The sequence below is a fragment of the Pelodiscus sinensis genome, chromosome 1 (assembly GCF_049634645.1).
Source record: "Pelodiscus sinensis isolate JC-2024 chromosome 1, ASM4963464v1, whole genome shotgun sequence".
In the NCBI taxonomy this organism is placed as follows: domain Eukaryota; kingdom Metazoa; phylum Chordata; order Testudines; family Trionychidae; genus Pelodiscus; species Pelodiscus sinensis.
In genome coordinates this window covers 119167833-119183334 of record NC_134711.1, presented here as the reverse complement: position 1 = coordinate 119183334, position 15502 = coordinate 119167833, and the positions used below count along the sequence as shown (strand labels likewise).

Genomic DNA, 15502 nt, shown 5'->3' with positions numbered 1-15502 from the left:
TGGACAGGGAGACAATTATTTGTCAATAATAAAGTAAAAATAAAACTTGGTAGTTCTAGTTCTTTACTGAAGAGTGCTGCATGTCATCTCCTCCAGGCTGCTAAGTCATTTCTAGTCCTTCTATACATCTATAGGAAAATGTTTTTATTCCTTCAGTCGTAACGATCTCCCTGATGGTTTTTTAAATGAACTTTTCTATACAAACACAACTTTGGCTTCCAAGTGAAATGGAAACAAATCCAAATTGATTAGAAACTTTGACCAGTATCATTTTCTATTTGTACCTATCTCTAGAGAGGGAACAAAACAGGATTCTACATGGAAAGTTTGGTTTTCCACAACATACCTAACCATTTACATCCAACAGAAATACAATCAAGATAGAAATGTGTTTTCCATGGAAGAGTGTGTTAGTGGCAGAATTCTTACTAATTACCACATGGACAGGCCCCAAGTCCTCAGGAAGTAGGCCTTCAAAAGGTGTAAATGAATATAGCTCCATCATTATGAATGGTGTTCAGATGGCATTCTGCTGACCTCCATCACTGTCTGGCATTTTTCCATCCAAAGCCCTTACTGAGAGTTAAGCAACTTTTGGCGATTTCTCCATTCCTTCCCAAGATGACACGGTTTTCACCAGTCTCTTACTGGTCGAGTGACATGAGGTCTCACACTCAGATTAATGGCATTTCTTTGCCTGTAATGTGATAACTTTTGAAGACTGGCAGCACCAACTGGCCACTGTTAAGGGGAGAGATGATGAAAGCAGGCTTCAGGGTTAGGGTTTAAGGTTAGAGTCACTGGAGCAAGTAATGACTGAGTTAGTTCTGGTGTCAAAATATTACAGCTCAGGCTTCTGGCTGCAGCAGTAAATGGGTAAAGTTGTTGATATGAAACTGATTAAAACAATGAAGAAAAAAGGAGCCTTTTAGACACCAGTGAAACATTAGTGTCAGTATCTTGTAGAACTGCTAAGGAGAGACATGTTCCTGCCTGCTGTTGCTTGTCTTGTCAATAAGAGACTGGTAGAAGCCCACTCATCACAGCAAGGAATGGAGAAGTGAGCAAATGCTGCCTCACAAAACAAGATGGGTATTACCTGTACTGCCAAGTAAACCTGGATTTGTGGAACTCAGGCTTGTGAACTCAGTATTTCTAAGCCTGTGTTTGAGTGTCAACACCGCACTGTAAACCTGATTTACAATTGCTGGACTCCGGTCTCTCAGCCATGCTAACTGGTCCATGCTGCCCTATGGAGACCTTCTGACTTGGGTCTGTGAATAGACCTGAGGCCACGCTGCAAAAAATGACAGAGCTTGGACCTGACTCACTGTGGGACTCAGGCCCTGATCAAGTCCCTACTAAAGTCCTGGGACCTGGATTTTGAGTGCTTGCTGACTCGAGTCAGACTGATGTGAGTGTGGATGAAAGGATAAAACCCAAATCAGAGCCTGGGCTTAGTGTCCAGCATAGACATACCCTACAAGTACTTGAATGAATGATGGCTACATAAATTGTTTTAGCAAATAGCAACCAGAACACTAAACACACTTCTTATGCTGATATTCAAGACACACCTCCCACCTCAAAGTGCTAACGAAAGGGTAACATGAAGAAGAGAACTGAAGAGACTACACTCTGTTAATGGGCAGCCAGGAATACTTGCAATGCACAGAATTTCAACGAACATCACCAGCTTATACAAGGCAGCTAGTTATTTTGTGCTAACTTAGTTTTCCCTTGGTTCTAAGCAACCAACACCAACAGTTTAGTCCTTAAAAGCTATTAAAGAAAATATGTGGGCTATATTTACAAACTAGAACAAAAAGCATCATGTTATTAAGTGGAGAATAACTTTAGGCAGAACATTTGCAGATTTCAAAATCAAATGCTTTTTGGAAGCAGATTAACAGTTGCAAAAGGATGTGTGCATACATTTCTTTTTTGCAAATTCCAAGTGACTCTTATTGTAGTTATATATTTTAGCCAAACCTTGAGGGGCTTAGAAGAAGGGCAAACATAGAAAGCACTCACCAGATCATCTAGTCTGACCTTCTGTATGCCGCAGGACACCAGCTCCACCCTCTGATGTCTGGCCAATAAGACATTGGTAAACCCAACAACCCAAATTAAACCAGAGTATTACACCTCTCTGGAGACTAGGTGAGCCTCCATCTGGTTTAATAAAATGCATCAGCAATTCATTCCTACCAATCCTTTAACATACCTATAGCCTGAGCAAGAGCAATCACCACCTCCTGGCAAGTTGTGACTTCAGTGACCCCACAAACGATTCGCTGGATTCCATCCACCCATACTTTAAGTTCCATCGTGCATCAGATCATCCAGAAGCCATGAACGCAGTCATCAGGATGTCAAGTCATGTTTGCAGCAACACCAGAAGATGATGAGGCTGACTTCCAGTAATTAGCTGAAAAAGAAAATAATTCTGCATTTTAGTGTAAGGCATTGGACAATTTATATTAAAAAACCAAACATTTTCTGAATATTTATGGGATTTGGGGTGTGTATAGAAAATAAAGAGGCCTCATCAGTGTCAAACATTTTAAACCCAAAGATGCCAAACCTAATATGGAAAGAGATACAACGTTTATTTTAAATGAATTCATTTTGAAGATATTTCTGCATTCTTTTTTAGGGTTGGAAACCCTAGCATAGCAACACAAACTGATAAGCATATCACACACATACTCACACTCACGCCAAGTTAAAAAAAAATCTAGCAGAAATGGCATTTTACTAACACAGGTAAAGAAACAGGGCTTTAAAAATACTTTTCTGATTTTACTAGTGTCTCCCTACTAAATACTTCTCCCTCCGCCCCGGTATGTTGATTTAATCTAAAGTAATAAAGGTTAAAGGTTTTAGTCACGTTTTTCCTACCATTCAATACTTGGAAAGCAAACAAAACACTCAACATTCTGAGAAGTGTGCAGAAGGTAATTCCTAGAATAAAAATGAGAAATAGAATAAAGAGGCCCTAAAACATTGATTGGATCTCTCAAGGGATTGGTAACTGGTTGCAGAAACTTTTAGCACTAATTCAGTAGCTCAAATCAAGCCCAAATAGGCAGTGGTTTCCAGCTGACAACTTTTGAGTGAGCTTCATATGCCACCTCTTCCCTTTTTACACTGAACCTTGTGGAAGGTGAATGCTTAACTCTTTTAGGATACTTTGAAATTGTTAAAAAGAAAGTAGTTAAGAAAATAGAGTGGAGACAGCAAAGTATTATACCATTATACAACGCACTGGTGAGGCAACATCTGGAATACTGTGTGCAATTATGTTCTCCCATGTTTGAGAGAGAAAAATTCAAACAAACAGGTGCAGAGAAGAGCTATAAGATGGATCTAAGTAACAGAAATCCTATCTTATGAGAGGAAACTCAAATAGCTTGGCTGATTTAGCCTAACCAAAAAAAAGGCTGAGGGGATATCTGATTGCTCTCTATAAATGCATCAGCGGGATAAAACCCAGGGAGGGAAAGGAATTGTGCAAGTTATAAACCAACGTGGACATAAGAACAAAAAGACAGTTACTTACCTCATAACTGTTGTTCTTTGAAATGTTTTGCTTATGTCCATTCCACTAGGTGTGCGCACACCGCGTGCACAACTGCCAGAACTTTTTTTACCCTTAACAGTACCCGTTGGGCCATCCAGGGAGCCCCCTAGAGTGGTGCCGGTATAGCCGCGCATATATGCCCCTGCTGGCCCCAACCCCACTCAGTTCCTTCTTACTGGATAATCCGACGAAGGGGAGGCGGGCAACATTGGAATGGACATAAGCAACACATCTTGAAGAACAACAGTTACGAGGTAAGTAACCATCTTTTCTTCTTTGAGTGCTTGCTTATATCCATTCCACTAGGTCATTCCCAAGCTATAACAATGTAGGTGGGGTCGGAAGTCTAGACTGAGACTGATTGCAACACAGCTGTCTCCACTGCCGCATCCTGCCTAGCTTGCTATGTGACTGCGTAATGTGTGGTGAACATATGTACTGATGACCATGTGGCCGATCTACAGATATCCAGAATTGGCACCTGAGCCAAGAATGCTGTGGACCATACCCAGGCTCTGGTCGAATGGGCCATGATATGGGGCACTGGTTTTCCCCTTAGGTTGTAGCACGCTCTGATGCATGCAGTAATCCACGAGGAAAGACACTGTGCTAACACCGGACAACCCTACATTCTCTTCGCAGTCGAGACAAAAAGCTGCATGGACTTACGAAATTGCCTTGTCCTATCCAAATAAAATGCCAGCGCTCGCCTGACATCTAGCATGTGTAGTGCCTGTTGTCTCCCCCCCTCCACCCTGTGAGGTTTCGGGTAGAACACTGGGAGGTAGATCTCTTGAGACATGTGGAATGGAGACACTACCTTGGGTAGGAAAGCCAGGTGTGGGTGTAGGGTCACCCTGTCCCTGGAGAACACAGTGTATGGTGGCTCCGAGGGCAGAGTGTGTAACTAAGACCCTTCTAGCTGAGGTAATTACCACCAGGAATGCCACCTTCCAGGAGAGAGGAGTCAGGGAACAGGTAGCCAGCGGCTCAAATGGGGCTCCCATCAGGCTACAAAGCACTAGGTTCAAGTCCCATTGGGGAATGGGTTGTCTTAATCTGAGGGTACAGTCTGTCCAGGCCCTTCAGGAACCTCTTAACTATAGACAGGGCAAAACACTGAACGTCCTCCTTCCCCCGGTGAAAGGCCGCGATGGCCGTCAGGTGTACCCTAACTGGGTCCGAACAGAGGAGCTCCTCCCCTCTAAGCCACTGATCTTCTAGGCCAGGGGTCTCCAAACTACGGCCCGGGGGCCGGATGCGGCCCGCGAGGCCCTCTCATCCGGCCCGTGGAGACCTTTTTGGATTCAAAGGCAGAAGAAGTGAGATTGTTTCAAAACCCATTTGAAGCAGATGTGGCCAGTTGCCCAGATGAACTGCAGCTGGAAGTCATTGAGTTGCAAGCAAATGACCTCCTTAGGGACAAGTTCAAAATAGGACTGGTGGGTTTTTACCAGTTTTTGCCCAAGGAAGACTTTCCTAATGTCAAAACTTTTGCATCAAGGTACCTTTCAATCTTTGGAACAACATACCTGTGTGAACAAACATTTTCAAGAATGAAATACGTGAAGAACAATTTGAGAACAAACTTGTCCGATGATAATCTCAGGTCACTGTTGATGTTAGGGACAACAAATCTAAAGCCAGAAATGTCTGCTATTTTGGCATCCAGGAAACAATTTCACCATTCACACTAATACAGGTGTTCATGTGCAGTGTATGAATGTGTTATTAAATAACTGAATAAAATAATATTAAATACATAATTAAAAACAACATCCATGTTTTGATTGTTTTTTATTTGGACCTCAAGTGTGTAGTCGGCCCCCGAACTGCTGTTTGATAGTTAATGCGGCCCTCGGGCTGAAAAGTTTGGAGACCCCTGTTCTAGGCCATGAGGTGCAGGGAGTGTAGATCCAGATGACAAAGGAGACCCTGGCCCATGTCCTGCGTTAGCAGGTCCGGAACCTGTGGAAGGAGGATGGTGTCCTCCACCAAGAGGCTCCTGAGGGCTGTGTACCAGTGCTGCCGGGGCCATGCTGGAGCAATGAGGATCAGGGTTGACCCAGACCTCTTGACCCTTAGGAGGACCTGGTGAATCAGCAGAAAAGAGGGGAAGCATACAACAGGTGCTTTGGCCACTGCCCTACCAGGGCATCCCCCAGTGACCCCCGCTCCTTCCCTCGGTATGAGTAGAACCTGGGGGACTTCTTGTTGCAGTTCAAAGTGAACAGGTCGAGGAGGAGAGTACTCCACCTGTGGAAGAGTGTGCTGGCCACCTCCTCCTTGAGGGACCATTCGTGGGCCGCAAACGCCCTGCTGAGCCGATCCGCCAGGGTGTTGTGCACCCCCAGCAGGTAGGTCACCTGCACATAGATATCATGCGCAACACAGAGTTCCTAAAGGGCTATCGCCTCCTGGCAGAGGGGAGAGGAGTGAGCACCACCCTGTCCGTTGATAGACAACACAGCCACCATGTACTATATCTGAACTGAGACACAGCTGCCTCTTAGATGGGGGAGGAACGCTATGCAAGCGAACTGTACCACCCTCAATTCCCTGACATTGATGAGCAGTCGCCTCTCTGCCTCGGTCCACATACCTTGAGTCCTCAGGTCGTCCAGGTGAGCTCCCCAGCCGGCTTCGGCGGCATCTGTTCCCATCTGCACTGTAGGGAGGGGGATGCGTGACTGGGAACCCGCCGCACCCCTCTCTCTTCCTTGTCCACCAGTCCAGTGCCAACAGGACCGCTGGTGGGACAGTAACCACCATGTCCATGTGGTCCCGAGCTGGCTTGTAAACCCTCGACAGCCAGGACTGCAGCGGTCGAAGCTGTAGCCTGGTGTGCCGAAGCATATACATGCAGGGTGCCATGTGGCCCAGCAGTTTCAGGCTATGTCTCACTGTGGTCATGGGGCAGCCTGAAATTCCTTGACCATGCCTCTTATTGTCTGGAACCTGGATCCAGGGAGGCAGTCTCTCCCTGCTGTGGCATCTAGCCTTGCCTCCACAAACTCAATGACCTGAGCTGGGATGAGTGTCGACTTTGACTCTTTTAGCCAGAGCCCTAGTTGCACAAAGGTCTGCCTGGCCAGGGCTGTGGACTGTTGGACCTGCTCCCTTGACTGCCCCCTGATGAGCCAGTTGTCCAGACAGAGCTAAACATGGACACCTTTCCTCCTCAAAAGGGCCACTACCACTGCCATGCATTTTGTAAACACTCTGGGAGTGGTGGAAAGGCCAAAGGGAAGCACCATAAATTGGTAACGATCTTTCCTTACCACGAATCTCAGGAATCTCCTGTGGTGAGGAGAAATGAAAATGTGGAAATACGCATCCCGAAGGTCAAGGGGGGCATACCAGTCTCCTAGATCGAGCGAGGGGATAGTAGAGGCCAACGTCACCATTCTGAACTTCACTTTTCGTATTAAGGCATTTAGCCTTCCGAGGGCCAGTCTGAGATGGAGACCTCCCTTTGCTTTCGGTATAAGGAAGTAGAAACCCTTCCCCCGAAGGCAAGAGGGACCTCTTCCACTGCCCCCAGTGATAGGAGCGTAGAGACCTCCTGCTGAAGGAGGTGCTCGTGAGAGGGGTCCCTGAAAAGTGGATAGGGAAGAGGGTAAGGGGTAGGGAGGGACAAAAACGGGACAGACTATCCCCTTGCCACCACCTCGAGGACCCAACGGTCCGACGTGATGGTTGTCTAAGCATAGTGGAAAGGGAATAGCCTGTCCGCAAAGGGTCAATCTAGAATAGTGGCTAGGGTACTGTCCTCGAACGTACCATCAAACCCCCAACCTAGGGCCCTGGGGCTTATGCGGCGGGCCCTAGTTGTGGTCTGAACCTGACCGCGAGAATCATCTCCTGTTCCTGTTCTTACCACCCCGGGACCTACATCTGCCGTCAAACCTAGCTCCCTGATTGTATCTTTCCCCGAGATAACAGTGGGCATCTTTGTGGGGTTGGGGTATGCAGACCCAAGGATTTTAGGGTCTCCCTTGAATCCCTTAGGCTGTATAGCCTACTGTCCGTCTGCTCTGAGAAGAGGCTTGTGCCCTCAAAAGATAAGGCCTGCAGAGTAGTCTGAACCTCCGGGGGGATGCCAGAAACCTGGAGCCAGGAACTCCGGTGCATGACGATGCCAGTAGCCGTAGCCTGCGCTGCCGAGTCAGCCGCATCAAGGGCCATATGGAGGGCTGACCTGGAGACCACTCTGCCTTCCTCCGTAAGGGCCAGAAACTCCTGCTGGGCGTCCAGAGGCAAGCAGGCCTTGAACTTATCAGCAGTCACCCAGGAGTTATAGGCGTACCTGCTGAGTATAACCTATTGGTTGGCTATTCTCAATTGCAGGCCCGCCGTCGTGTACGCCTTTCTGCCCAGTAGATCGAGCTTCTTGGGCTCCTTGCTCTTGGGCATAGGGCCTAACTGACCCTGCCTCTCCCTCTGACAGGCTGCCTGCACCACCACCGAGCCCGGTGGTTGGTGGGAGAATAAGTGTTCATGGCCTGCATGGGAGATGAAGTACCGCCTCTTGACCCCCTTCTGCATCGGTGGTATGGATGCCGTGGTTTGCCAGAGGGTCCTGGTGATTTTCACCACTGTCTTATTCAGCGGGTGCGATTCTAGTTGATCCATCCACTGTAATAATATCCACCATAGGGTCCTCCTCTTCCTTCACCTCCTTAGCCTAGACCCCCAGATTCTGGGCCATTCTTCTGAGGAAGTCTTGATGAGCCCTTGCGTCCATAGTTGGCATCGCAGGGGACAGGTCCCCCAAGGCCTCGTCCGGTTGTGATCAGCTGCCTGTATAGACCTACCTCATTAGCAACAGTTAAACTATGCAATGGTTGTCTGCTTTAGTTTCAAAATAACAGTTCTGAATAAATGTGGTTTTGCAACAGTTCGGCTTTCCTAAGTTGTGTGAGAGATCACGTGCCGAAGCAGATCAGTCTGGATCATGTCCCACTAAAAGTTAATTTCTTGCCAGGGCAGTGAAAATGTTGAATTTCAAAGACTTCAAAGCAAACTCTATGGAAGCATTACCTAGATGGCTTAAGATAGGATACCAGTGATGCTGGTTTGCCTTTTAAAATGTAAGAGGCAGCTGAATTCGAAAAATAACCCAAAAGTTAATTCAGCAAAGGGAACTGAAATATTTGTTTAATCCCACACAGATAAAAGATGATCAAACAAGGAAAATGTTTTGAAAGAGTTAAGCACCAAGAAAGTGAACAACACAGAAACAAAGAAAAAGAGATCCTAAAGTTAGAGGGGATTAGCAAAAGGAAAAAGAGGATCTGGTTGCACAAAACATATGGAACCTGATCGTGTTGATGAATTTAATACAATTGTGCTTGGAGAGTCTATTATTTTGGCCCCAATTTTTAAAAAAATGATGACTAGCTCATATTTTACAAAAAATTGACAACTGAACGGCATTGACTTCTCAGCTTCTATATGTAAGAAAATAGGAGTCCAGCCCAACAGCTATAAGAGATTATTCAGTTTTCAACCCAGCATCTCTTTGCTACAACTGGCAGTTATCTGAAGTGCTGTTCAGGAGGCATACTGAGCCTCATTACGGAAGATGTGACTCACAGCCAACAACATCTCCCTTTGCCCTCCAACATTAAAATGAGGCCTGAATCAGAACCCACTGAACTCCATGATAATGCAGATCTTTATGATTCAGCTTTGAGGGAAGTCTGTCCAGCATGCACAAACACAATGCAGTAAAATACATTTCAAAATACAAAAATGAGGACTAGTGAATATTTGATTCCAGATGTATAAAGAAAAGCAGATCTTAAAAGTGTGTGTGTGTGTGTGTGTGTGTGTGTGTGTGTGTGTGTGCACGCGCGCGCACATACACGTACTTAAGAATCCACAGGGATTCTTAAAAAAAAAAAAAAAAAAAGTGTGTCCTAAACATAAATTTGTATTTCAAACACAGCCCACATATGCAAGTATTACCTACCAGTGCAAATACTGAAATTGCTCATCTGATTGACTGCTGTCAAAGAGGTCTTTTTTTATCCATAATCTAACAGAATGATTGAAAAGACTTTGAAAAAATCTCCATCACTCATCTTTAATTGTTTATTCCTAGAAAGGCTGTCTGCAAATAGACTTCTTATTCCAAGTGAAAATGTAAAGAACTTTGCTAATTAATTTAATATACTGCTGAGAGTGGACAGTTCAGATTTACTGGCACAAAACAGGCCATCTTTCTGTGTGACAAAACAGATGTCAAAGCATCTGACAGCCTTAATAGTTTTTCTGTCTGTCAACATTCAAAGTATTGATTTAATTTAACAAGACAACTGGTGTTCCTGCTTCTCTCCCCAGTCAGCATATATAATGAACAGTCCTGGTTTCAGTGTAGCACATAGTTTTGCACTTCTATTTTTGAATGCCTTTATTTGGGAAAAAAAATCAGAAAAGCATTATTTAGTATAATTCTGCAGTCATTTCCTGCTTCAAAAAAGCAAATGATCTGAATAATAAACTCACTTTTGCAACAGTTTAAAGGCAAAAGAAAAATACTGACATTTTCAATATAAAGAATGCCAAATAATCTTATTGGAAGAAAAGGAAAAGGAAAGCAAAACAAAAAAGCAGCCTATTGTATGTGCTTCAATTAGCATAGCAACAGTGCTCATATACAGGACTGAACAAAAGAACTGCATGGTCACCAAAGACATTAATACATTAGGTTTCTTGACATCTGCCAAATGGAATACACACATGGACTTCAAAACATTGTGGCTTCATGTAGTGAATTCAAAATACATAGCATGCTTCCACAGAGCAAAACTGTTACCAATCTAATATAATGTGGAGTGAATCTGGATGGTAAGAATAGGATATAAAAAGTTTACAGGAATGTCTGAGAAAAGAGAAAAATCTTTTGGCTTTCATAACCATCTCTTTTCCCAAAAGATCTATTCACCTATGACGTTAGACTGCAATAGAAAAAGTAATCTGATTCTCCCCCTCCCACACACATTTATTCAATTCAGTTTGTTGCCAGTAAACCATAATATTGTCCAGTTACTACTGGTTTTTCTGCCTTCTCACTGAGGCTTCTGCTGGTAGAAAACAAAAAAAACACTGGAATTAGCAATCAAAATATGTTAAGCACATTCTGAACACAGAACATGGCTCGATTCAGCTCTTGCCTTGAACAGCATACAAATTAATTACCATAACGAGGGCGGGGGTGAAAGGGTGGGGGAGAACTAGATCAAAGCTCTCACGCTAAATGGTTAACTGAACTTCCAGTAGCTTGGAGATTTGACTATAATTCTACTAAAAAAAAAAAAAAATCTGTGGCATGTTGCTCTAGTTCCCGGACTGGAAAGAGCTGTAAGGATGACTCATAGTTTTTCTATAATATTTCTATTCCAAAGGAGGTTTAAAGCTTATCTATAAAGGAGATGGGTATGAGTCATAGTATGGCTTTCATCAGAAATGTTATAAAGTTCTTAAAGGTTTTAGGTCCAGGATTTTGGTTCAACTACATCGGTCAAACTTGTAAAGGTTTTGCTCAATCAAACCTTCATCATTCTCTTCTGTGCCTTCTTTCAATTTGGCCCATATATCTGGATCTCCTCACTTATGTTGACTCACCACACTCAAACCCTTTTCCTTAAATCTCTTTGTTCCTTTCTGTTTTCTTTGTATTTTCTTATTTTCTAAAGAAAAAATGAAGTGCCACTATATGTTGGTATACTGTAGCTTGAAACTCTCTTAACCGGGATTCTCTGGTCTGGCAACAGCCAGGCTACATCTACACTGACCCCTAAACACGGAAAAGGGATGCAAAACAGGTAAGTCAGCATAGGGAAATTCGCGGGGGATTTAAATATCCCCCGCGGATTTAAATAAACATGTCCGCCGCTTTTTTTCCGGCTTGGGGAAAAGCCGGAAAAAAAGCATCTAGACTGGCACGATCCTCCGGAATAAAGCCCTTTTCCGGAGAATCTCTTATTCCTACTTTCAAGTAGGAGTAAGAGATGATTGGCTACAGTGTTGAGCTGTGACCCCTCAGCACTGAATCAAGCTATAACATCAAGAGAGTTTTTCAACCTGGGGAGCTGAAGGATGGCCACAGAGTGAACGTAAAATCCAGCTGCCTATACAGAGCCAGCTACCCATTGCCGTTCTACAGTAAAACTTCAGTGGTCCGGCATCTGATGGCCCGGCACCATCTGGAACCCAGAAGTGCTCTGGGCAGCCGGACAATTCGAGCTGCTCTGCCTCCGGCTTCCCCGATTCAGCCGCTGCTGAAACTGACCTGCGGCTGACTCGGGGAAGCCAGGTGCAGAGCACCCCTGCTGCTCTGCCCCAGGCTTCCCCGAGTCAGCTGCTGGTCAGCTTCAGCAGCAGCTGACTTGGGGAAGTCTGGGGCAGAGCAGCTGGGGTGCTGCCGGGTTGGTCCCGCAGTGCTGAGGGACGCATCCCACCCCACCCCACCCCACAGCTCTCATAGCCCCCCCTTCCGATAGTCCGGCATATCTGATAATCCAGCACCCCCGGGGCCCTAAAGGTGCCAGATTATCGGAAGTTTACTGTATTTGGTCAATAGTGCTAATAGTACTGCTAATAGTTACAAAAGCATCTTAGTCAATCCTTGCTGCAGTGCTTCAAAAGTCTGAGCCAAGGTGCAATGAGACTTGGCACACTTTGGCACATCTCAAAGCACCCTGAAAGTAGGAATATTAATATGTGTTTATTTAGGTAAATGTGTAATCACATTTACACACAGGGAAGGAGGCATCTCCTGCCTGTCCCGCCCCGCTCCCCCACTGCTGCCTCTGATGCAGAGGCAGCAGTGTGGGAGAAGCGGGTGCATGAAACCATCTACACATGTATACTTTCACATCCCTACCTGAAAGCATCACAAAATTGATTGCTAAGAAACAAAATGCAACGTATACCAATGGAACAGCTGGCCTATTTAATTTCCTCTTATTTTGCCACTATTAGGAATGGTTCTTTAGCATTTTTAACATTGGTTTTAACAAAAACACCTTCTGTCAAGCCTAGCTAAAGAAAATTCACTATTCTAAGATCTCTGCTGACCTCAGGAGCAATTGGGAAGTTTTTCAGGCTATAGGCTTACCTCAGGACTGCCACTGAGTCCCAGCGATTTCCATCTGTATTAGATCTTAGTGCAGCCCACAGTTTGGAAGTAGAAAATATAAAGCAAAGAGACAGGTATCACCCAATCAAAAAGTATTCCATACATTGCTTGTAGCTCTCCAGAATGATCCTATTAGATTTTTTCTTCTATGTTTGGGTCAGACTCAGGTGAGGACTGCTTGTAAAGAGGTTGTGAAAACTTTCACATCCCGAGTCTCCACTTTGAATCTGACTCAGTTTAATGGTGACCATCTGATGAGGAATTGTTGTTCTGTAGCAAAGAAACTAACAACATCAGTCCACATTCTAGGTGCCCACATTACAAAACCACTGGCACAACTGTTTTTAGTTGGCAGTTTAAGTAGAGATCAAGGATTGAATGGGCCTGGAAAGTAAACATTTCTCATCTTCGTAGGTCAGCCCTGCAGATGTGGTTTATTGCTATTGTAGCGTAGGGAAACTTATAGTGATGCTATCTAGGCTTTACCTGTTTAGCAGACAGAAGAGGTCACTCTCTGAGGTGTCAACCCTTTCTTCCAGCACTAACTATACAATCAATCAATCATGCACATACTTAATATGAATTCCAGCATAAGTCATTCCACGTAAAATCAGCATTCACTACATTATGGTGACCTCTTAGGCCCCTTTAGTAGTCCAGATCTTTAAAATCTCACTTAATTTGTTCAACAATTACGGAGCAAATACAATGTTACTGAAAACAGCAATTTTTGGTGGAGGTTACTTCTGAATGGGCTTATACACATGGTCCATATTTGCAGTTCATGTGGTCTGGAGTAGAATGGTTTGTTATTAAAAAGCTGAGATCTAGGGAACTAATTCTATTGCAGCACTAAGATTTAGAAGATTACTGAACTACAGTGTATGTAAACTGCTTCAAAATTCCTATTGTGCCACAAGTACAGTGAGTATTCCTTCAAATACCCTCAATTCATAATGGTATTTCTTCCCATTGCTGTATGAGAGCAGGTTATTTTCTTAATGAACTTCACAAAACATTAGTCAAGGCAGACAATTCCTGTCTGTTCATAGTTCACAATACCCAGTGTATTTTGTTGTGTGCAAATGCTTAAGACCTTGTCAGGAATTTCAGTGAAGACATTTGTCCACAATAATTGCCTTCATTTAGACTAGAGCACTAATGAAGTAACTCTCTCAAAATTCCAACAATGAGTAATTTCACTCTTGTTTCTGTGAAGTACTAACTGTTAAGTCAATTCTTTACAGTTCATTCAGGAACACATGCAGCCCCTGCTAAGTTCCTCATTTTGAGACTGCAACATTCAGTCAAGAGAAAAAAAGCATCTTAAAAAAATTAACAGCTGGGGGAAAAAGTTTCCATCTTCTCCTAACATGAAAGATGGATGTAAATTATAAAGCTTAAAAACCCACTGAATCTCTAACTATACCTTTCCTACTTCAAGACTGAGGGCCAAACATAAGAAAATGTCACCCTCAACTACTATATTTTTGAGAAAGTTATAGGCATGGAATGTACTGACATCTCAAACTTAATGCTTTTACTGAAGCAATCTAAGAAAAAAATAGGCCTTACAAATGCAATGTTTAGTTTTTAAAAAGAAATTGGCTTACAAATGTTAAATGTCAGTTAAGTTTATGATTATTTAAAAGGAGAAATTCTCAATACAAATACAATTTCTAAAACAGAATTTATGCAAGGCATTTAAAGCTCAACCAGCATGCCACGGATTTTAAAATGGTGACAGACTCTTGACAATTTTCTTGAGTGTTAGAAGGTCACATCGTTCCTTAAATAGATAATCGTCTAAGAACCTAAGTTACCAACTCATAAGCCCTTAAGGGAAAAAGACCTCAGGGTAAGCCTGCATAATAGGGCAAACGAGGACATAATTTATTTCCACAAAGGAATTTTTAAAACAAACTGACCTGAAACATCAGTTACATAAAATTAATAGGCAGGGAGGAGAGAGGGGAAGAGAGTTCCTTTTCTAAAGTTTGATTTGTTGCCTGCATTTACTTTCACAATTCTTCCAGCACACACACACACACACACACACACACACACACAAAAACATCACACTTCTCTGGCTTTCCATCGCCCACGTATAAGGCTCACCTTCATCAAGTAAGTAATTTGTATCTCCAGGCAATTGTTAAGATGTTTTTAATTGAGTTTTTCATCAAGGTAAATTTCCAAGCAGTAAAGTCATAATATAGGGCAATAGGTTAGATCCTGGTAGGTACTCCAACTCCATTCTGGTAGATATGAAGTTAGTTCAGCTAGTGCTGCTTTTAACACAGAAGTAATACAAAAAGATGGGAGCTCATTAAATACTCATTTGGGAAATTGCCAAGAACCCGCTATCATCTGCTGCTGAGGCAAAGAACTTGGCAGCACTATTCTGCACCTCCCCAGCTCCTGGAGTGAGGGGAATAGGCCAGCGATCACCCCACCATTCTGCCTCTTGCCTCGGAACTTGAGGATGGGTGTGAAGTGGCTGCTCAGAACTCAGCCACAGCACCCAGTTGGGAAAACGTATGTCAATATCATTGACATTGACGAGATCCTTCCTAGTGGGCAGCTGGAAGAGTTGTCATTTCAGTTTTCCCTGAGGGAAAAAGACAATAAAAATGTTATAGAAAAATTGAAGTGTTCCTGCAGAAAGTTTCAGTTTTACACAAGGACTTTTTTCCATTAGAAAAATATTTAGATGAAAATATTTTAACCCACTTCAGCTGTGTCACCCCTCTTACTGAGACTTTCCA

At 43.6% G+C, this 15502-nt stretch overlaps 1 protein-coding gene across 4 annotated transcripts in view; it reads right to left on the bottom strand.

The window, feature by feature from the left end:
- RASSF8 (Ras association domain family member 8) overlaps positions 1-15502 on the bottom strand; it is a 130044-nt gene that overhangs the window by 28497 nt on the left and 86045 nt on the right. For all 4 annotated transcript variants that reach the window (XM_075898743.1, XM_006127671.4, XM_006127672.4 and 1 more), the window contains one exon: positions 2228-2431. In XM_075898743.1, the coding sequence (XP_075754858.1) occupies positions 2228-2330 (103 nt within the window). In that variant the 5' untranslated portion in view covers positions 2331-2431. The remainder of the gene's footprint in view (positions 1-2227; positions 2432-15502) is intronic.